The sequence below is a fragment of the Cetorhinus maximus genome, chromosome 18, assembly GCF_964194155.1.
Source record: "Cetorhinus maximus chromosome 18, sCetMax3.hap1.1, whole genome shotgun sequence".
Taxonomy (NCBI): domain Eukaryota; kingdom Metazoa; phylum Chordata; class Chondrichthyes; order Lamniformes; family Cetorhinidae; genus Cetorhinus; species Cetorhinus maximus.
The window spans coordinates 6,559,574-6,582,230 of NC_135896.1; the positions used below are offsets into that span (position 1 = coordinate 6,559,574).

General features: G+C 42.6%; 1 protein-coding gene across 3 annotated transcripts in view; it reads left to right on the plus strand.

The window, feature by feature from the left end:
• rps6ka5 (ribosomal protein S6 kinase, polypeptide 5) overlaps window positions 1–22,657 on the plus strand; it is a 227,051-nt gene that overhangs the window by 183,724 nt on the left and 20,670 nt on the right. For all 3 annotated transcript variants that reach the window (XM_078562015.1, XM_078562017.1, XM_078562016.1), the window contains one exon: window positions 7,096–7,266. In XM_078562015.1, coding sequence (XP_078418141.1) covers window positions 7,096–7,266 — 171 coding nt within the window. The remainder of the gene's footprint in view (window positions 1–7,095; window positions 7,267–22,657) is intronic.

Genomic DNA, 22,657 nt, shown 5'->3' on the forward strand with positions numbered 1-22,657 from the left:
AAGTGTCCCAGCATCAACACACAGTCATGTGATATTTTGGTTGGCGGGCATGCGCCGGAGTTGGCTGCATGCCCGCCGGCGATTAAAAGGCCTGTTAAGGCTATTAACAAGGTAATTGAAACAAATTTTCGCTGCCCGTCCAACCTTACAGTTGGTGGGCAGGTGAAAAGGCCAAGTGGCCTTTGCACTTTTTTGGAAACCTCATCCACGGGCGAGATGAGGTTTCCAACATCAAATAAAAATTAAATAAACATTTTTAAATTTCATTTATAACACGTTCCTACTCACGTGACAGAGTCCTATGATGGGACATGTTTTATAACATTTTTAAAATCTTTATTTCTAATTTTTAAAATTGTTCATCTCCCTGAGGCAGCCCTGTGCCTCAGGGAGATTTTCAAGTGTGCACTCGCGCGCATGTGCGAAGCTCTCACTTGCCCTCCTCCCTCGCCTGCACAGGCAGTGCTGAGCGCTGCCTCTTGCGTTTCACGCTGGGCAGGCCTTAATCGGCCCACCAGTGTGAAATTGCGGTCCGGCCCCGTTCACGGGTGGCTGTCAGCTTCCCGACTGTCCCCACCCGAGCCCGCCCGACGAGGGCAAATGTCTGCCCTTGAACTACCTAACACACTATACCAAATCTTTAATGGCAAATAAAATAATATTTACAACATCAAGATTATCAATTTCCTTTCATCTGTAGTGCCCATGAAGTGCTTGGTTTAGAGTTACAGCTTATGTTTTAGCCAGGGGTGTACCCTGACTGTGATAATAGAGTTTATTTTTCCTTAATGAAGATTCACACATGAAATGAGTGCTTTCCAGTGACATTAGCCAGCAACAATTAGAAAGAATTGTTAGTATTATGTTATTTTATATAAGGTACTGTTGATTTTTTCTTTCCCCATTTCAGTATTTCAAGTTGACTTATGGAAATAGCTTTGTATCCCCATTAATGGGAATAGTAGCATAGTGATTATGTTTCTGGACTAGTAATGCAGAGGCCCAGACTAATGATCCAGAGACATGGGGCAGAATTTTGCCCTTGATGGGCGGGCGGGTCCCGCTGGCTCGGCGGTGGGCGGGCGGGCAGCTGATCGCTGCCGCCGAAATGGGCCCCACCGCCATTTTGAGTGGACGGGCCAATTAAGGCCTGCCCAACGGGTCACCCGACGGGAAGCGCTATGCGCTTCCTGTGCAGGGGGGGAGGGATTCCCCAACTGTCAGAGTGCGCTCTTTCGTGCACATCTCCCTGAGACGAAGTGCTGCCTCAGGGAGATCACTGACAGTGTTTCAAACTTCAAGAATAGAAAAATAAAAAAATTATTAGCATGTCCCCCTCATGTGACAATGTCACACGAGATGGAACATGTCAATAAATATTACAAAAACTTTATTAAACTTTTTAAAAGCAGACATGAAACCTCATCCTGCCAGTGGATGAGGTTTCATGTTTTTTCAGAAGCCCGCTGGGGCTCCTGGCCTGGCCGCCAGCCTTAAGGTTGGACGGGCAGGGCCTTTAATTAACTTAATGATCCTGTCAATGGCCTCAATTGGCCATTGACAGGTTGGCGAGCGGGCAGCTGATCGCGCTGTCCGCCCACCTTCCTGAGTATTTAAATGGGGCGGGATGACGTCGGGGGTTCTCCCTGATGTCATCCCACGTCATTTTTGCATCGGCGAGTGGGCCCCGCCCCCTGCTTGCCGACAGAAAAATTCTGCCCATGATTTCAAATCCCACCACAACAGCTGAGGAAATTTAAATTCAATTAATTAATAAAGCTAGAATGAAATGCCAGTGTCATTGATAATAATCATGAAACCATTGGATAGTCATTAAAAACCCATCTCATTCACTAATGTTCTTCAGGGAAGGAAATCTGCTGTCCTTACCCGTCCTGGCCTACATGTGCTTCCAGACCCTCAGCAATGTGGTTGACTCTTAACTGCCTAGCAAGCCACACAGTTGTATCAGAACTGCTACAGAAAAGTCAAATAAGCATAAAACTGGATGGGTCACCCAGCATCAACCTAAGCATCAGAAATGACAAAGGCACATCCTGCCCAGTCAATCCTGCAAAGTTATCCTCACTAACATCTGGGAACTTATGGAAATATTGGGAAATCCACCCTAGGCTAGTCAAACACCAAATCACACGTTACAGCCAATGTTCCAAACTCCTCCATTGCTATTCCTGGGTATATTCCAGACATGGTGGCACAGTGATATACAGTAAGGAGGGTGTGGCCTTGGGAACCCTCAACATTGATTGCATACCCCATGAAGTCTCATGGCATCAGCTCAAAATGGGGAGGAAAGCTCCTGCTGATTATGACCTACCTACGTCCCCTCAGCTGATGAACGATACTCCTTCATATTGAACACCACTTGGAAGAAGCACTGAGGAAAGCAAAGGCACAGAAAGTGTTCTGGGTGGGGGACTTCAATGTCCATCACCAAGCGTGACCCTGTAGCATTTCATTGTCCATCACCAAGAGTGGCTTGGTAGTAGCGGTACTGAACGAGCTGGCTGTGAACTCTAAAGAACACATCTACCAGACTGGTCCTGTGGCCGGTGGCAAGAGAACCAACAATTCGAACAATCCTACATGACCTCATCCTCACCAATTTACCTGCCCATGTTAGTATTGCTAGGAGTGACTAACGCTCAGTCCTTGTGGAGACAAAGCTCTATTTCACGCTGTGGACACTCTCCATCGTGTTTTGTGCCACTACCACAGTGCTAAATCGGATAGACTCAGAACAGATCTAACTGCTTAAAACTGGGCATCCACGATGCACTGTGGGCCATCAGCAGCAGCAGCAGAATTGTATTCACCTGCAATCTGTAACCTCATATCCCCCACTCTACCATTACCATCAAACCAAGGGATCAACCCTGGTTCAATGAAGAGTGCAGGAGGGCATGCCAGGAGAAGCACTAAGCATACCTAAAAATGAGATGCCAACCTGGTGAAGCTACTACACAGGACTACTCTGCTAAACAGCAACGGCAACACACTATAGACAGAGCTAAGCAATCCCGCAACCAATAGATATGATCAAAGCTATTCAGTCCTGCCACATCCAGGTGGTCCATTAAACAACTAACTAGAGGAAGAAGCTCCAAAACCATCCTTATCCTCAATGATGTGGGAGGCTAGAACGTCAGTAAAAAAGACAAGGCCGAAGCATTTGCAACCATCTTCAGCCAAAAGTGCTGTGGATGGTCCACCTTGCCCTCTTCCTGAGGTCCCCAGTATCACAGAGGTCAGTCTTCAGACAATTTGATTCACTCCGCATGATTTCAAGAACTGGCTGAAGGCACTAGATACAGCAAAGACTATGGGACTCTGACAACATTCCAGCTATAGTACTTGTGCACCCATAGCCAAACTATTCCAGTATAGCTACAAAACTGGCATCTATCCAACAATGTGGAAAATTTCCCAGGTATGTGTTGTCCACAATGAGCAGGACAAATCTGACCCGGCCAAGTACTACCCCCTCGGTCTGTTCTCAATCAGCAGCAAAGTGATGGAAGATGACGTCAGCAGTGCTATCAAACACTTACTCAGCAACAACCTGCTCACTGATGCTTAGTTTGAGTTCTGTCAGGGCCCATCATCTCCAGACCGCATTACAGCCTTGGTCCAAACATGGACAAAAGAGCTGAACTCGAGAGGGGAAGCAAGAGTGACTGCCCTCGATGTCAAGGAAGCAGTTGAATGAGTATGACACCAAGGAGCCCTAGCAAATTTGAAGTCAGTGAGAATCAGAGGGAATACTCGCCACTGATTGGAGTCAATCCTAGCACAAAGGAAGATGGTTGTGGTCGTTGGAAGCCACTCATTTCAGTCCTGGGACATTGCTGCAAGATTTCCTCGGGGCAATGTCCTAGGCCCAACCATTTTCAGCTGCTTCATCAGTGACCTTCCCTCCAGCATTACAGAATAGTTACAACACAGAGGGAGGCCATTTGGCCCAATTTACCTAGTGCCACTCCCCCACCATCTTCCCATAGCCTTGCACATTCTTCCTTTTCAGATAATAATCATAAGATCAGAAGCGTGGATGTTCACTGATGATTGCACAATGTTTAGTATTAGTGACAACTCTTCAATACTGATGCAACCCTTGCCGCAATACAACAAGATTTGGACAACATTCAGGCTTGGGCTGGTAAGTGGCAAGTAACATTCATACCATACAAGTGCCAGGCAATGACCATCTCCAACAAGAGAGAATCTAACCATCTTCCCTTGGCATTCAATTGTAATACCATCGCTGAACTCTCCCAATATCAGCATCCTGGGGGTAACCATCGATCAGAAATTCAGCTGGACCAGCCATATAAATACTGTGGTTACAAGAGCTAGTCAGAGGCTGGGAATTCTGTGGCAAGTAACTCAAGCCTGTCCACCATTTAAGAAGGCACAAGTCAAGAGTATGATGGCTGGACGAGTGCAGACCCAACAACATTAAAGAAGCTTGACACCTTGCAAGACAAAGCAGTCCACTTGCTCAACATCCCATGGCCACTTAAATATTTGCTCCCTCCAGCATTGGTTCACAGTGTATACCATCTGCAAGATGCGCTGCAAGAACTCACTTAGGCTCCTTCAGCAGCACCTTCCAAACCCGTGACTGCTAACACCTAGAACAGCAAATGAATGACTTAGATGAAGAGACAGAGAGTAATGGATCTAAGTTTGCTGATGATACCAAGCCAGGCTGAAAGATAAGCTGTGGGGAGGACACAGAGAGGCTGCAAAGAGATATAGACAGGTTAAGTGAGTGGGCAATGAGATGGCAGATGGAGTATAATACAGGGAAGTGTGAAGTTATTCACTTTGATTAGAAGAATAGAAAAGCACAATGCTTTTTAAAAGTTGAGAAACTTGTAAGTTTTCTTGCTCAAAGAATCTTAGGTGTGCTTGTACAAGAAATGCAGAAAGTTAGCAAGCAATTAGGTAGGCAAAATGGCATGTTGACCTCTATTGCAAGGAGCTTGGAGTACAAGAATAAAGTATTTCTACAGTTGTACAGGGTTTTAGTGAGATTAATCTGGAGTACTGTGTGCAATTTTGGTCTCCACATTTAAGAAAGGATGTTATTGCATTGGAAGCGGTACAGCAGAGGTTCATTTGGTCCCTGGGATGACAGGGTTGTCCTATGATAAGAGGCTAAGTAAATTGGGTTTGTATTCACTGGAGTTTAGAAGAATGAGAGGCAGACTCATTGAAATTTGCAAAATGCTGGAGGGATTTGACAGGGTGGACGCTGAAAGATTTTTTTCTGTTGATCAGGGAATGTAAACCACGGGGACAGAGTCTCAGGATAAGGGGTTGATCGTTTAGGACTGAGATGAGAAGAAATTACTTCACTCAAAGGGTTGTGAATCTTTGGAATTCTGTACCCCACAGGGTTGTGGATGCTCCATTATTGAATACATTTAAGGCTGGGATAGACAGATTTTTGGTCTGTCAGGGAACTAAGGGATATGGGAGCGGACAGGAAAATTGGAATTGAGGCCCAAGGTCAGCCATGATCTTACTGAATGGTGGAGCAGGCTTGATGAACTGTGTGGTCTACTTCTGCTCCTATTTCTTGTTCTCCAGTGTTCTTGTGACTCAAGAGAACACCACCACCTGAAAGCCCTCCTCTAAGTAATATGCCACCCTGACTTGGAACTATATTGCCATTCCTTCAAAATCCTGGAACTCCCTAAAAGAACTCTGGGTGCACCTACACCACATGCACTGCAGTTGTTCAAGACAGCAGCTGACCACCACTTTCTCAAGGGCAATAGGGATGGACAATAAATGTTGGCCTTGCCTGAGATGCTCACATCCCAAGAATGCATTTTTAAAAATCTCTTTTTTTAAAGCTTAAGCCTAATATAAAGGAGTTTTGGTGTTCTGGGAGGAAGGGTCGGAAATTCTTACACAGTTTTGAATGATGAAGTATTGCATAGATTATTGATGCTGAAAATTCAGAGTTGTCAGGAACTGTGCCTGTAATGCACTGAAGAAAGCAACTACTCTAAGTGTCTTGCCACTGAGTAGCAATGAATTAATTCATTCTCAGTTTATGATGTGCCTGTATTTTACAGCCAATTATCCTGGATAAGGTTTCCCACTTGGGACCATGTTTGCTGGGAATGTTGTCTGCAAGATAGAAAGTTGAAAAAATGGAATAGAAAAAATAGTAATAATTCATCAAAAGCTAGATTTCTGTATGATTTATAATTTTGCTGGTAATAGCCCTAAGAGTATGGTCCTTTCAGGTCCCTGTTGTTCTTTAATGATTCTTAGCTGTTCTGTGCTTGTTTTCTTTGAAGAAGGTGACATTTAAAATACAACACAAAAAAAAAATTTGGCCCATAATGCCTGTGCCAGTGCTTTGAAAGAGTTATCTAATTAGTCCCCTCTCGCCTGCTTGTATCCCATAGTCCTATAAATTTTACCCCTTTAAAAATGTATGCAGTTTCTTTTTGATAGTTATTATTGAATCTATTTCCAACACCCTTTCAGGCAGTGTATTCCAGAACACAACAGCTTGCTATATAAAAGAAAAAATATCCCCATGTTGTCTCTGGTTCTTTTGTCAATTACTTTAAATCTGTGTCCGCTGGTTATTGACATTTCTGCTACTTGAAACAGTTTCTGCTTATTTACTTTATCAAACCCTTTATGATTTTAAATTTCTCTATGAAATGTCCCTTTAATCTTCTAAGGAGGAAAATCCCAGTTTCTTTAGCATCTCCATGTAAGCGAACTCAACAAAAAGATGGCATTCCCATGAAATTGGGAAAAATTATTTTAATGAGCTTCCGGCATCAGATTATGAGGGCTGTGTTTTTACATATTTTTATATGTGACCAGATTTGCATATTAAAGTAAGGATTGTGAATGACCTGAAGAAACTAGCATGAAAGAATGAAAAAGAAACAAGATTATTTCATCAAAAGACAAGGAAAAAATCGGTGATGTTCCTGACATCTTTTGAGTGACTGAAAGGACTTCTGCTCTCCCTACTCTCGTGATCAGCAGAAAGCCTTACGTTGATTTTATCTTTCTCCACTTTTTATTTAGTTACACACGTTCTTAGTGATGGAACTGTTGAAAGGCGGAGAGCTGCTGGAGCGGATCCGAAAGAAGAAACACTTCAGCGAAACAGAAGCCAGTCACATAATGCGTAAACTGGTCTCGGCTGTCAGCCATATGCACGATGTGGGAGTTGTCCACAGAGACTTGAAGCCTGAGGTATTGAATGTGTTCAAAACATTACAGAGTAAGGAAGGTGGAACAAATGCCTGGATTTCCCATGTTGGTCAGCCCTGCCTATTTGTCTTTAAGATAATTTTCCTTCCTGTTCCCCATTCTTATCCTTTACCATTTACTGTTGCTCTCCTTTGTTGTGCTCCCTGCCTCAGATTTCCAACATTTCTGCAGCCATTCTGCTCTCAATTTCTTTTCCAGTGAGCCCAAAATTCATTTTACGCACAGTTTGGCTGTTCCAATTTATGATGACTAAAGTCTCAACAATAACTACTTCTTGCAGTATTCCGGAACTGCCATATATAACTAAAATACTTAACCAGTAGATTCATAGAATAATAGAATAGTTGTAGTATAGAAAGACTATTTGTAATTTTTTATAAATGAAGTATTTTTCTACTCATTCCTTACTGTGGAATACATTTGCTATCAACAGCTAGAAAGGTGGGTTCATACCAATTGTTAGAAGTACCTGGCCTTTAGGCTTGTACATGGTCTACATGGCCCCACACTATGGAAAGTTACACAAATTCTGCTTCGTTACTGTAAACCTCTTCAGATGAATATAGTTGTAATGCCTAGCATACAACAAGTCTAATGATGTGACAGTGAACAGGTTAAAGGGCTCCTTTGCTAGATGTCAGTCCTGTACTATAAATCATTTTGTGACTTACCCCTATCCCCTCTCTGCAGTCACCCTCAGCTGACAATATCTATCAGACTTGAGCCTGCTATGTGTTTTCTTCTTCACTTCATGTTTCCACCCTCAGTCCTACTTCAAGAACCTGACCTTCTGTGCGTTTCTCCTCATCCTGCCAAATGCTCCAGCATCAATTAACACAACCCACAATTCGGACACCCTTCCTAATGCCCTCCATGTTGCCACATCTATCTCTGCAATTAAAGCAACCCCCTCAAAACATATCTCTTCAACGTATCTTCAATGACCTTACATAACTCTTTTCCCAAGCCTCAGTTGTTGACCAATTCCTTTGTAAAGTGCTTGGGAACATTCTAAGTAACCTTTTAACATTGTCATACTCACTGCCAAACAACTTCACTGACACTAAATATTAGCTGTGATAAGTGTGGAGCCTGGATTAATGTGGAGTGCTGAGAGATTGTTTCCGTTTGTTGGGGTGTCTAAAAGTCTCAGAATAAGGGACTGATCATTTAGGACAGAGATGAGGGGAAACTACTTCGCTCAAAGGGTTGTGAATCTTTGGAATTCTCTTGACCAGCGGGTTGTTGTGGCTCCATCATTGAATACATTTAAGGCTGGGATAGACACATTTTTGGTCTCTCAGGGACTTAAGGGATATGGGGAACAGGCGGGAAAATGGAGTTGAAGCCCAAGATCAGCCATGATCATACTGAATGGCAGAGCAAGCTCGAAGGGCCATATGGTTTACTCCTGCTCCTATTTGTAGTATTCTTGTGTCTCATTCCTCTCAGTTTTAATTGTTGGAAATTATGAAAATGTAAAAGAAAAATGTTCATTTGTCTTTTTTGTTCTCTCACTTAGACCAACCTTTCTTTGCCTTGTTATTTCTCTTTCTTTACTTGATTTGACATTGAATTCACCTATTCTAATTTACACTCCCTTTGCTTATTCACTTTCATTCTTCTATACTTGGGATGTACATTTTTTTAAACTAACTTGCAACGCTTTACATTTATTATTTTAAATAATATGTTAAATTTAATTCAGCATGTATCTGGTGCCCCCTGGTACAAAACATGAGGCAGCCATCCACACAAACTACAAGGACCATTTGTTTCCAAGACAGTGTATCGACAATCTTTCTTTCCAAGGACAATCCCACAATGTAACAAGCTGCCAAAGGAGATAGTCACATCCCCATCACTTGAAATCTTCAAGACCCATCTTTAGATTATTTCCATTTAAAAATTTTCATCATCAGGAGTACCATTTCAGCAAGTCATGTCTGATTTAGTTAGTGCTACCCATATAAATGTTGGCGGAATAAGGATATTAGTCTGCGACACTGACACAAATAAAGCAGAAACTTCAGTTTATTTGATTTTTAACTCTTCCTTGACTGGCTTTTTTCTGATTCGATTAATATACTTGCCTAATATTTTCTGGCCTGTGGATGACCACAGCTATTAAAAGAGAATTGACTCAACAGCTCCCTTTGTCCATCCACTAACCTGCTTCAACCAGCCATAGCCAGGCATTTATGCTGGAATCTGAATGTGATTATATTGGTCCAGTCCCCTTTGTCTTAGCCTAGGCACTGGACAAGTAGCTCAGACAATACCATCTCCAATCCAAACTGTGGTAAGTTGTGACCAGGAAAGCTAGTTATTGTTAAAAACCCAACTGGTTCATGAAAGAAAGAAAAGAACCTGCATTCCTATAGCGCCTTTCACAACCTTAGGACATACCAAAGCACTTTGCAGTCAGTCAAGTACATAACCGACCTGAATTCTCTTGCAAAAAATTGCCTTTGCGTATTTGTACTCCAGTGCCATGAAAAGCTGCTTGCTGTATAAAGTGGTATAAAGCACTAATTATACAGCAGCAGAAATAAATTGTACTTTTTGTTCTTTGTAACCGAAGCAGCATGTGAAGCTTGGGATTTATTAATAGTGCTCAAGGTCAGGGAAACTGATTTTCTTAACAATTGAATAGCATAACTTTCCTAATAAACTGTCATTCCCTGAGTAGAATAAGTACTTTCTTTTAATTGCATGCATTTATGTAGGAAATAACACAGAGAGGTATCGAGCTAGCCGTCTAATGCTTTTATTGAACCAACCTACTGGGTTGAGTATAGTATATTGAAGTTACATTAGCTTAGGTTATGTTGGCCACACTTTGTGCTTTATAACACTGAACTTAGCTGCATATGGCTATATTGTGTTATTTGCATTTTTTTAAATTCATTCACGGGATGTTAGCTTCACTGGCTGGGCCAGCATTTATTGCCCATCCCTAGTTGCCTTTGAGAAGGCGGTGGTGAGATGCCTTCTTGAACCACTGCAGTCCATGTGGTGTAGGTACACCCACAGTGCTGTTAGGAAGAGAGTTCCAGGATTTTGACCCAGCGACAGTGAAGGAACGGCGATATATTTCCAAGTCAGGATGGTGAGTGACTTGGAAGGGAACTTCAGGTGGTGGTGGTCCCATCTATCTGCTGCCCTTGCCCTTCTAGATGGTAGTGGTCGTGGGTTTGGAAGGTGCTGTTGAAGGAGCCTTGGTGAATTCCTACAGTGCATGAATTGCACACTAATTGTTGGGACTTTGTAGAAATCCACTTCATCCAGTGTGCACGTGTAGTGTGCTCTCTCCAAGGTTGTTCTGTGTCGAATCCTTTTTCATTGAATGCAAACAGTGGAACTAATGTGGATGAGTCGCAAAGGCCTCTCAATGTCCTAATGGAGCACCATCATGCTATTCCATGGCTGGGGATGATGTAATTAGAAGGGATTGAAATGCAACAGCTCCGTGGTATTGCTTTGCATTTACACTGCAATTGTGTGACAAGGCCATTAATAATAGCTTCTTATTGTTACAGCAAGAGTTTTCCCAGAATTGATTGTTTTCTGTGGGCCTTCACTCCACTATACTAACATAGCTATGTCATAAGCCTGACTAACAATTGTACTTTCTGTCCCTCTATCATTTACTGTAAAACTCTGCTGCTCTCTGACATTAACATAATCACAGAATTTTTACAGTGCAGGAGGAGGCCATTTGGCCCATCGAGTCTGCACTGGCTCTCTGAAGGAACATCTTACCTAGTTCCACTCCCTTGCCTTATCCCTGTAACCTTGCACATTCTTTCTTTTCAGATAGCAATCCAATTCCCTTTTGAATACCTCGATGGAACCTGTCTCCACCACCGTCTCAGGGAGTTCGTTCCAGACTCCAACCACCCTCTGGGTGAAAAATGTTTTCTCACATCACTTCTACTCCTTTTGCCCATTATTTTGAATCTGTGCCCTCTAGTTCTTCATGTACCCTTGAGAGGGAACAGTTTCTCACTATTTACCCTGCCCATGCCCCTCAGGATCTCAAATACCTCTATCAAGTCTCCTCTCAGCCTTCTTTTCTCCAAGGAAAACAGTCCCAAGCTCTCCAATCTATCTTCATAGCTACAGTTCTTCATCCCGGGAATCATTCTTGTGTCTCCTCTGTACTCTCTCCAGTGCCTTCACATCTTTCCTCAAGTATGGCGCCCAGAACTGGACGCAGTACTCCAGATGAGGCCTAACTAGTGTCTTATACAAATTCAACATGAAATCTTTACTCTTGTTCTCAATGCCCCTATTAATAAAGCCTAAGATACTATATCCTTTATTAACTGCTCTCTCAAAATGCCCTGCCACCATCAATGACATATGTACATATACACCAAGGTCCCTCTGTTCCAACACCTCCTTTAGAGTTTCTCCCTTTATTTTATACTGCCTCTCCATATTCTTCCTGCCAAAATGAATCAACTCACACTTCTTTGCATTGAACCTCATCTGCCACTTGTCTGCCCAATCCACCAACATGTCTATGTCCTTTTGAAGTTCGAGACTATCCTTATCACAGTTTCCAATCTTAACATTATCTGCAAAGTTTGAAACCTTTCCCTAAACACCACAGTCCAGGTCATTAATATACATCAGGAAGAGCAAGGGTCCCAACACCAACCCCTGGGGAACTCCACTACAAACCTTCCAACAATCTGAAAAACAACCATTTATCGCTATTCTCGGTTTCCTGTCACTCAGCCAATTTCTTATCCAAGTACCTGCTTTCCTTTTTATTCCATGAGCTAGGATTTTGCTCACAAGTATGTTGTGTGGCATTGTTTCAAATGCCTTTTGAAAATTCATATACACCACATCCACAGCGTTAACCTTATCAACCTTCTCTGTTACTTCCTCAAAAAACTCTATCTAGTTAGTTAACATGATTTTCCCTTAATGAAACCATACTAGCTTTCCTTAATTATCCTGCACTTGTCTAAGTGATTGTTGATTTTGTCCTGAACTATAGTTTCCAGAAGTTTCCCTACCACTGAAGTCAAGCTGACTGGTCTGTAGTTGACAGCTTTATCCTTGCACCCCTTTATGAACAAGGGTGTAACATTCACAATTCTCCAGTCCTCTGGCACCACCCCAGTATCTAATGAAGACTGGAAGATTATCACTAGTACCTCTGCAATTTCCACTCTCACTTCCCTCAGTACACTTAGAAGCACCTCACCTATTTTAAGTAAAGATAGCCTTTCTAACACCTCCTCCTTCTCAATTGTAAATTTGTCTACTGTACCAGTTACCTCCTGTCTCACCACAGTCTGGGTAGCACCTTCTTCCTTTGCAAAGACAGATGCAATGTACTCATTTAATACCGCCACTATTTCTCCAGCTTTTTTTTTATATTCATTCATGGGATGTGGGCGTTGCTGCCTAGAGCAGCATTTATTGCCCATCCCTAATTACCCTTGTTCAGAGGACATTTAAGCGTCAACTGCATTGCTGTGGGTCTGGAATCACATGTAGGCCAGCCCAGGTAAGGACAGCAGATTTCCTTCTCTAAAGGGCATTAGTGAACCAGATGGGTTTTTACGACAATCGGCAAAGGTTTCATGGTCATCATAAAACTTTTAATTCCAGATTTTTATTGAATTCAAATTCCACCATCTGCCACAGTGGGATTTAAACCCAGGTCCCCAGAGCATTACCCTGGGTCTCTGGAATACTAGTCTCTGGAATACTACACCACAGCCTCCCCACGTGTAAGTCCCCTTTTTTATCCCTAATCGGCCCTACTCTTTATTACCGTTTATTATTTATATGCTTAAAGAAGACTTTGGGATTCCCTTTTATGTTAGCTGTCAATCTCTTTTCATGCTTTCTCCTTGCTTTTCTTATTAATTTTTTAACTTCTCCCCCGCCCCCTCCCGGTCCTTCTGTGTTCAGCCTGATTCTCCATTGTATTTTCTACCTGACATCTATCACATGTGCACGTCTTCTGCTTCATCTTCACCTCTAACTCTCTCATCATTCAGGGCACTCAGGATTTATTTGTCCTACCTTTCCACTTCAAGGGAATATACCTTGACATTGCCTGCAATCCTCTTTTTTTGAAGGTGGTCCATTGTTCAGCCACTGTTTTTTCAGCCAACATTTGATTCCAATACACTCGGCTCAGGTGCATTCTCATCCCATCAAAGTTGGCTTTCCCCCAGTCAATTATCCCTGCTCTGGATTGTTATTTTGCTCTTTTCCATGGCCAACCTAAACCTTATGATACAATGGTCACTGTCGCCTGAATGCTGTCCCACTGATATTTGATCCACTTGGGCCAATGCATTCCCCAGAACCAGGTCCAACAGCACCTGCCCTCTCATTGGACCAGAAAAATACTGCTGCAGAAAATTATTTTGAACACGTTCCAGGAACTCTCACCCCTCTTGTCCCTTTGCACTATTCTTATCCCAGTCTATGTTTGGATAATTGAAGGCCCCCCATGATAATTACTCTGGGCAGGATTTTCGGGTCATCGAGCAGGCGGTGGGCGGGCCCGAGAGCAGCCAGGAAATGGGCCGCTGCCTGCGATCGACCCCCGACCGCGATTTCACACTGGCTGGCCAATTAACGGCCAGCCAGCATGAAACGTGCGCTGAAAGGCTCAGCGCTGCCGGTGTTGGCGGGGGCGAGTGGAAAGTGAGTGCTGAAGTCTGCGCGGGCGCGGGTGAGCCCACGATGAAAACTCGATGAAGGCAGAGAGCTGCCTCAGGGAGCTGAAGAATTTAAATTCAATTTAAAGAAATAGGGTTGTAAAAATGCAGAAAAAAATGTCCACACATCGGACTCACTCACCTAAATATACAGATAATAAAAATTCTGCCCAAACATTTTTATTTTTTTAAAATTGATATCGGAAACCTCCTCCCCCCTTGGATGAGGTTTCCTCAAAAATCCAAAGGCCGCCTAGCTGATTTTCCCACCCGCCAACCGTAACGTTGGGTGGGCAGCGTAAAATCACTGCTAATTGAAACTTCAGTGGCCTTAATAGGCCTCCTAGCTGTCGGCGGGCACGCTGCCCACTCTCGCCCGTGCCCACCAACCGAGAAAACGCACAAGTGCGCGCTGACGTCAGGACACTCACCCGACGTCATCGCACGCTATTTTATGTTCATTTGGGTCAGGCACGCGCCTGCCCACAGGACGTAAAATTCTGCCCTCTAAAATTCTTGCATCTCTCTTTAATTTCTTTGCAAATTTGTTTCTCTACACTCCTTCCACTAGCTGGTGGCCTATATACTACACCAATCAATATTATTGCACCTTTTTCATTCCTCACCTCTGACCAGAGAGATTCTGTCCTTGACCTCTCTGGAAAATCCTCTCTCTCCAGTGTTGTAATGCCATCTTTAATCAATACTTCCATTCCCACCCCTACCCCCCCCACACTTTCCCTCCTTTCCTGTCTCTCTTATACACCTTGTACCCAGGAATATTTAACGCCCAGTCCTGCCATTCTTTGAGCCAGGTTTCTGTTCTAGCAATAATATCATAATTCCATTGTCAACCTGCAGCTGTAGTTCACCAATCTTATTAACCACTCTCCGTGCATTTACATATACGCTGATTAACCCTGAAAATAAATTGTTATATTTCCAACGTTATTCTACCTAAGCCGGTGGGGTGGAAGTGGTTGGGGGTGTTGTGTAATCTTTGATGTGAGGAATGCTTGTTCCACGTTGGGTGAGGGTGAAAGCAATTTCCATCTTTTGTTTTTGACAGCGTGCAATTGTTGACCACTTCCAGATCTGACATGCAGAGGTCAGCTCCTACAGCACAAACCTTGCTTGTTATATTGTTGAATAAATCAGCAATCATTGCAGTCTCACACTGAAGACTATTCATTAACCTCAAAGCTGTGCCAATTCAGGATAAGTCTTGAGAAAAATTAATCGGTTGGCTGAAAGGGCAGGATAAATGAGTTATGTCTTAGTTGTGGGGGTTAGTTACTGTGTGAGGTGCCTCAGAGCCTGTTGTTGGGGCCACTAGTGATTCAAATTTACATCACTGACTTGGATTCAGAAACTAATTGATGAGATTTGCAGGTGATACCAGACTAGAATGGGCGATGAACCTGGAGGAGGCAGCCCAAGAGTTCTAGATTGAATTGGAAAAAATATGTTAGTGGGCAGAATTATGACAGATCAAATATCATGCAGAAAAGTGGCAAAGTTCTACACATTGGAAGGAAAGATGGTTGAGATAAGTACTTCATGGGGGAGATGAGAATTTGTTTTATGCAGCAGGTTATAATGATCTAGAATGCATTGCCTGAAAGGGTGTGCAAGCAGATACAACAGAAACTTTCAAAAATTAATTGGATAAATGGTTGACAAGGATAAATTTTTAGGGCTAATGAGGAAAGAGCAGGGGAGTGGGATGACTCAGACAGCTCTTTCAAAGAGCTGACACAGACAGGATGGATCAAATGGCTTTAATCTTTAAGATAGTATGTTTGTACTGTCCTGGTTAAAGACTGGCTGTCTTGTTTGCCTACATAATAATAGTAATTTTACTTCAAAAGAATTCAATTGTGTGAAACAATTTAAATATAGAAAATAGGAGCAGGAGTAGGTCATTTGGCCTCTCGAGCCTGCTGCTCGCCATTGAATATGTTCATGGCTGATCCTCTATCTCAACGCCATACACCTGCTCTTTCGCCATACCCCTTGATGCCTTTAGAGTCTAGGGCCAGAAGTTTACATACCATATGTGGGTGGGTGCACGCCCGACCCAAACAGGCGCGAAATCGCGCAAGATGACATTGGATGAGCGCCCAGACGTCATTGCACACTCGCGTGATATTTCGTTCAGCGGGTGCACGCAAAAGTCGGAAGAGTGCCGGCTCACAAGTGGGCAATTAAGTTCATTTATGGCCCAGTTGTAAGCGATTTGTCATGGCCTGTCCAACCTTATGGTTGGTGGACGGGCCAGTCGGCCAGGCGGGTTTTAGGCCTAGAAATCTGTTTCCTTCTTAAAAATATTCAGTGACTTGGCCTCCGAGCCCTCAGTTGTAGAGAATTCCATAGGTTCACTACCCTCTGAGTGAAGATGTTTCTCCTCATCTCAGCCCTAAATGGCCTACCCCGTATCTTGAGACTGATATCCCTTGTTCTAACCAAATCCCCCCAGCCAGAGGAAACATCATCCCTGCATCCAGTCTGTCCAGCCCTGTCCGAATTTTATATGTTTCGATGAGATTCCCTCTCATTCTTCTAAACTCCAGTGAATACAGGCTTAGTCGACCCAATCTCTTCTTGTATGACAATCCTGCCATCCCAGGAATCAGTCTGGTGAACCTTTGCTGCACTCCCTCTAAGTCAAGTATATCCTTTCTTAGGTAAGCAGAACAAAGCTGCACATAATAGTGCAGATGTGCTCTCACCAAGGCCCTGTACAACTGCAGTAAGACATCCTTGCTCCTGTACTCAAGTCCTCTTGCAACATACCATTTGCCTTCTTAACTGCTTGCTGCATCTGCATGTTTGCTTTCGTGATTGGTGTACAAGGACACCCAGGTCCCTTTGTACATCAACATTTCCCAATCTATCACCATTTAAATAATACTGTGCCATTCTGTTTTCCCACCAAAGTGGATAACGTCACATTTACCCACGTTATACTGCATCTGGCATGTATTTGCCCACTCACTCAACTTATCTAAATCACCTTGAAACCTCTTAACATCCTCCTCACCATTCTCATTCCCACCAAGTTTCATGTCATCAGCAAACTTGGAAATATTACGTTTGGTTCCCTCATCCAAAACAATGATATATACTGTGAATAGCTGGGGCCCAAGCACTGATCCCTGCGGTACCCAACTAGTCACCGCCTACCACTCTGAAAAAGACCTATTTATTCCTATTCTGCTTCCTGTCTATTAACCAATTCTCAATCCATGCCAGTATATTACCTCCAATCCCATGTGCTTTAATTTTGCACACTAACCTCTTATGTGGGACTTTATTAAAAGCTTTCTGAAAATTCAAATACACCACATCCACTGGTTCTCCCTTATCTATTCTGCTCAAAAAACTCCAGTAAGTTTGTCAAACATGATTTACCCTTTCATAAATCCATGTTGACTTTGTCTAATCCCGTTGATATTTTCTAAGTGTCCTGTTATCACATCCTTTATAATAGACTCTAGCATTTTCCCTCCTCCTGATCTTAGGCTAACTGGTCTGTAATTCCCTGTTTTCTCCCTCCCTCCTTTTTTAAATAGTAGGGTTATCTTTGCCACCCTCCAACCCTTAGGACTGTTCCAGAATCTACAGAAATTTGGAAGATGACGACCAAGACATCCACTATTTCCATAGCCACCTCCCTTAGTACCTGGATGTCGATTATCAGGCCCTAGGGATTCATCGGCTTTCAGTCCCATTAATTTCTCCAGCACTATCTTTTTTAGTAATATTAATTTCCTTCAATTCCTCCTTCTCACTAGACCCTTGGTTCCCTAGCATTGCTGGGAAGTTATTTGTGTCTTCTTCCGTGAAGACAGAACTAAAGTAGTTGTTCAGTTGCTTTGCCATTCCCTTGTTCTCTATTATGAATTCTCCCATTTCGGACTGTAAGGGGCCTACATTTGTCTTCATTAATCTTTTTCTTTTTACATACTTTTAGAAGCTTTTACAGTCCACTTTTATGTTCCTTGCGAGTTTACTCTCATATTCTATTTTCTCCCTCTTGATCAATCTCTTGGTATCCTTAATTTATTTTGTTAACCATGGTTGGGCCACTTTTCCTGTTGTGTTTTTGCACCAGAAAGGAATGTATAACTGTTGCAATGCATACATTTGTTCCTTAAATATTAACCATTGCCTACCCACCGTCATGCCTTTTAATGAAGTTCCCCAATCTATCTTAGCCAACTCACGCCTCTTACCTTCATAGTTTCCTTTGTTTAGATTTAGGATCCTAGTTTTGGATTGGACTATTTCACTTTCCATCTTAATGAAGAATTCTATCATGTTATAGTCACTCTTCCATAAAGAACTCCACATCTTCAAGATTATTAATTAATCCCTTCTCTTTGCACATTACCAAATCTAGGATAGCCTGATCACTAGTTGGTTCTTCAACATACTGATCTAAATAACCATCTTGTACACACTCCAGGAATTTATCCACTACAGTATTATTGCTAATTTGGTTTGCCCAGCCTATATGTGGACTAAAGTCATGCATGATTACTGCAGCACCCTTGTTACATGCGTCTCTAATTTCCTGTTTAATGCTGCCCCCTACCTTACCACAACTGTTTGGAGGCCTATAGACAACCCCCGCAAATGTTTTCCACCCCATGTTGTTTCTTAGCTCCACACAGACTGATTCTACACCTAGATTTTCTGAGCCAATGTCCTCTCTCACTATCGCACTGATTTCACCCCTAATTAACAATGCCACCCCACCTCCTTTTCCTTTTTGCCTGTCCTTCCTAATTATCGAGTACCCTTGGATATTCAGTTCTCTAAAGGAAATTTCATTTTCTTTCCCAATATTACTGTGGGATGCTGAAGCAGGCTTGTGGGGGCTGTGTGTGCGTGTGTGTGTGTGTGTGTGTGACTAATTTAATTGAACTGAAGATAGTGGGACTGCAAGGTTTAAATCATCAAAGTGGTTAGGTGCAAAAGCAGGCGTTTTGAAATGGAAATGGATGAGCTAATAGTTGCATTTATAGATAAATTGAGAGGTTGTTTGAATTTCAAAGGGGAAGTAGAAGGTGACAAGGAAATGTTTGCATCTTGCAGGAGTTCATAGGTAAAAAAAGTAGTGGGGATATCATGTTTTATTGATCCAAAAGCAAAGACAAGATGGAAAGTTGAAAGATCTTATATTTGGAAGAGTTTAAGTTTCAAAAAAAGTTTAAAACAATGGATTTAGGATAAAAGAGGAAAAATATATTTAAAGAAAGATGGAAAGCTGTAAGAGGGAGTGGCCATGTGAGTACTTGAAAGGTGAACTTGTGAAAAGCAGCCTCTAGCCACCCCAGAGAAGTGCTTGCTTATTCCAGAAAGCAAGGTTTTGATAAAAAGCCTTGGAATTCCTTTGTTTTAGTGAGAGGAAGAGAGAAGCTGTGAAATACCTTATTTATAACAACAGTGGGTGCCTCGTGGTAATATTACTGGATATTTTATAAATTAAGAATCTATTTGGACCGTTACCTGGAAAAAAGTGTTTATTTGGGAGCCTAGATAAGTAGAAATCTTTTAGGAAATGTTGTAAGACTAAATTTAACAGTGTAACTAATCTTGTGTGTTTGTTTTCTTTTCTTTCGTTAATAAATGTTTTAATTTAATTTTTAAAATCTCCAGAAGTGGTAGTGGACTCTTTACTTCTGACTTCAGTGTACATACCTTCATGTAATAAAAATACAAATTGCATAACGTTGGGATAGCTTGGCCAAGTTTCCCTTTGGGATTTGCTCAGCCTGGCTGTTACCACCTGCCAGGTATTTACCAGCTTAGGTCACCCTGCAGCCATGTCTCCATAATCACAATCATATCGTACCTGTTTACATCTATGTGCGCTGTTAAGTCGTCTACCTTATTGCGAATGCTTTTTGCATTCAGATACAGTACCTTTAGACTTGTCTTTTTAACATTTTTACACATTTTTTGTACTATGGCCCTATTTGCTGCTAGCCCTTGTTTCCTCTGTCTTTCACTTTTGCTTTCTACTTTACTGTCTTTTATTCCTATCCTTGTTTCCCTCTCTTGTGTCTCCCCACTCAGTCTCCCATCCCCCTGCTAATCTAGTTTAAACTCTCCCCCACAGTACTAGCGAGTACCCCAACGAGGATGTTGGTCCTGGTCCTGCTGGGTCTCATCTTCCCCAGAATTGGTCCCAATGCCTCAGACATCTAAATCCTTCCCTCCTACATCATCTCTCCAGCTATACATTCATCTTGTCTGTTCTCCTATTCCTGATGTCACAAGCATGTGCCACTGGGAGTAATCCTGAGATCACTACCTTTTGAGGTCCTGCTTTTTAATTTTTTTCCTAACTCCCTGTATTCTGCTTTCAGGACCTCATCCCTCTTTTTATCTATGTCGTTAATACCAATATGGCCAACGACCTCTGTCTGTTCACCGTCCCCATTCAGAATGCCCTGCAGATGCTCATTGATATCCTTGACCCTGGCACCAGGGAGGCAAATTACCACCCTGATGTCATGTCTGTGGCCGCAGAAACGTCTATTTGTTACCTTACAATAGAATCACCTATCACCATTGCTCTCCCACTCTTTTTTTCTCCTCCACCCCGCCTCCCCTGTGCAGTTGATCACTCGTGGTGCCACAGACCTGGCTGTTGCTGCATTCCCCTGAGAAACCATCTTCCCAGGCAATTTCCAAAATGGAAAACCTGTTAGAGAGGGAGATGGATCCAGGGAACTCCTGCACTACCTACCTTGTGCTTTTACTCTGTCTGGTGGTCACCCATTCCCTTTCTGCCTGTGCACTCTTTACCTGCGGTGTGACCACCTAACTGTACGTGCTTTCCACGAAGATCTCATCTTTGCAGATGCTCCACAGTGACTCTAGCAGCAGCTCCAGCTCTGAAACGCGGATTTCAAGTAGCTGCAACTGAAGACACTTCCTGAAAACGTGGTCCCCTAGAAGTGCCCCTGACTTCCCACATCGTGCAGGAGGAGCATTCCACGTGGCCGAGTTGCCCTGCCATGATTTACCCTTAATTTTCTCCCTTTACTTTTACTTCCTCTAGTTTAGAAATTATTAAGGACAGTAGAAATACTCACCAGGTCCTACTTACCAGGCCATACTCTTCTTTCTGAGGAAAGGTAGAAAATGAAAGGATCGCCTCCTTCCCCCTTCACCAAACTCCCTCACTCACCAAACTCCAACTTAAGTACTCTAATGCAGCCCAAAGCAGCATTCCAGTGTAGACAAGGCAGCATTGAAGATGGCCTGCTTTTATGCCATGCGCTAAGGTACATATGAATGAAAGCACTTTTATATTTGCCCTTCTGTTTAGCTTTCTGAAACATAAGTAGAAATTTGTCGCTTTTTTAATTACTATCCTAATTGTAACTCTTTACAGAAGACTCATTAAAATTAAATTAACTTATTTTGAATACTTCCGTGTTCTTTTCTGTCCGTCACATATCCACTTTTCTTCAATTCTAAAAGGTGTCTGAAGTATCTCATAGAGATCAGAATGTGACACGTTTCATTCTGAGTTAGCTGAGAGGTGACATTGGCTTCAGTGCTTCTGGACTAGGAATTCAGCCAGGTATCCCATTCCTGCACACTATCCAATGGTCCTTAGTAACAATTATATATGGGCATTGGAGGAGAACCTGATCAAAAGTAGTTGTGACAACTTTCATGATTGGCAAGCCTGCTAGCACTTACTGTCTGCTTTCATCTATGAATATTGGGCCCTCCGGGCAAAGTCTGAAGGGTTCCTGGTGCCAGGGGAATTGTAGCCCAGCAAATCAGCACTCCTGGGAAAAGGTAATATAGTATAAGGGTCTGGCACATATAGGGGGTTAATGTTGGACTGAGTACAGTATCACCCACAAAGTGATGTGAAAGAGCACATGACCCACGGCTGTAGCCATTCTAGTGTTGGACAGAGCCATATGTACTAGCAAGCATAGAGATAGCTCCTAGCTTGTACTCTTTACTGTATATTTGTAAATAGTCTAAGAGTCAATAGAGAATTACAGTTAACAACTGTAAGTATGACTACGAGGACTTCTTCAGACCTATCAAACTGTAACCAACACTCTACAACAGGTAATACAGGGAAAGTACAATCAAGTGTGGAACTAAAGCCAGAAAAGCTGTTAGCTAACGTAGCTGAAATTATTCACTTTTTAATATCCTTCCTCATTGAGATATTCTTCAGAAAGGTAGGAAAATTTTATAGGTTTGCCCACCACTAATATTCTGTGCTTTCATTGTATTAAACTGCAGGACAACTGTTATTCTGACCAATTGCTTTTTCTATATAAGCGATTTTGAAGAGTACCTCACCTGGACTATAGACAAATCAGTCCTTAATTTAACAAGTCTCTCTCACTCTCTTTTTCTCACTCATCCACACTCTTGCATTCTCTCACACTTACACTGCTTTCATACTGATTCACTTTCTCTTCAGTCACTCTTGCACACATGCCTGTGCATGTGCTCTCTTTGTTTGTCTGTCCCTCTCACTCTCTCTCTCTCTCTCTCTCACTTGTAATAATTCATCAATTGTGGGGATGAGAAATTTTCTGGCAGTATGCTTACTTAGATCCCTAGTTTTGGATGGTCGTACTGGCCTTAGCTCTGTATACTGCTGTCCCGTG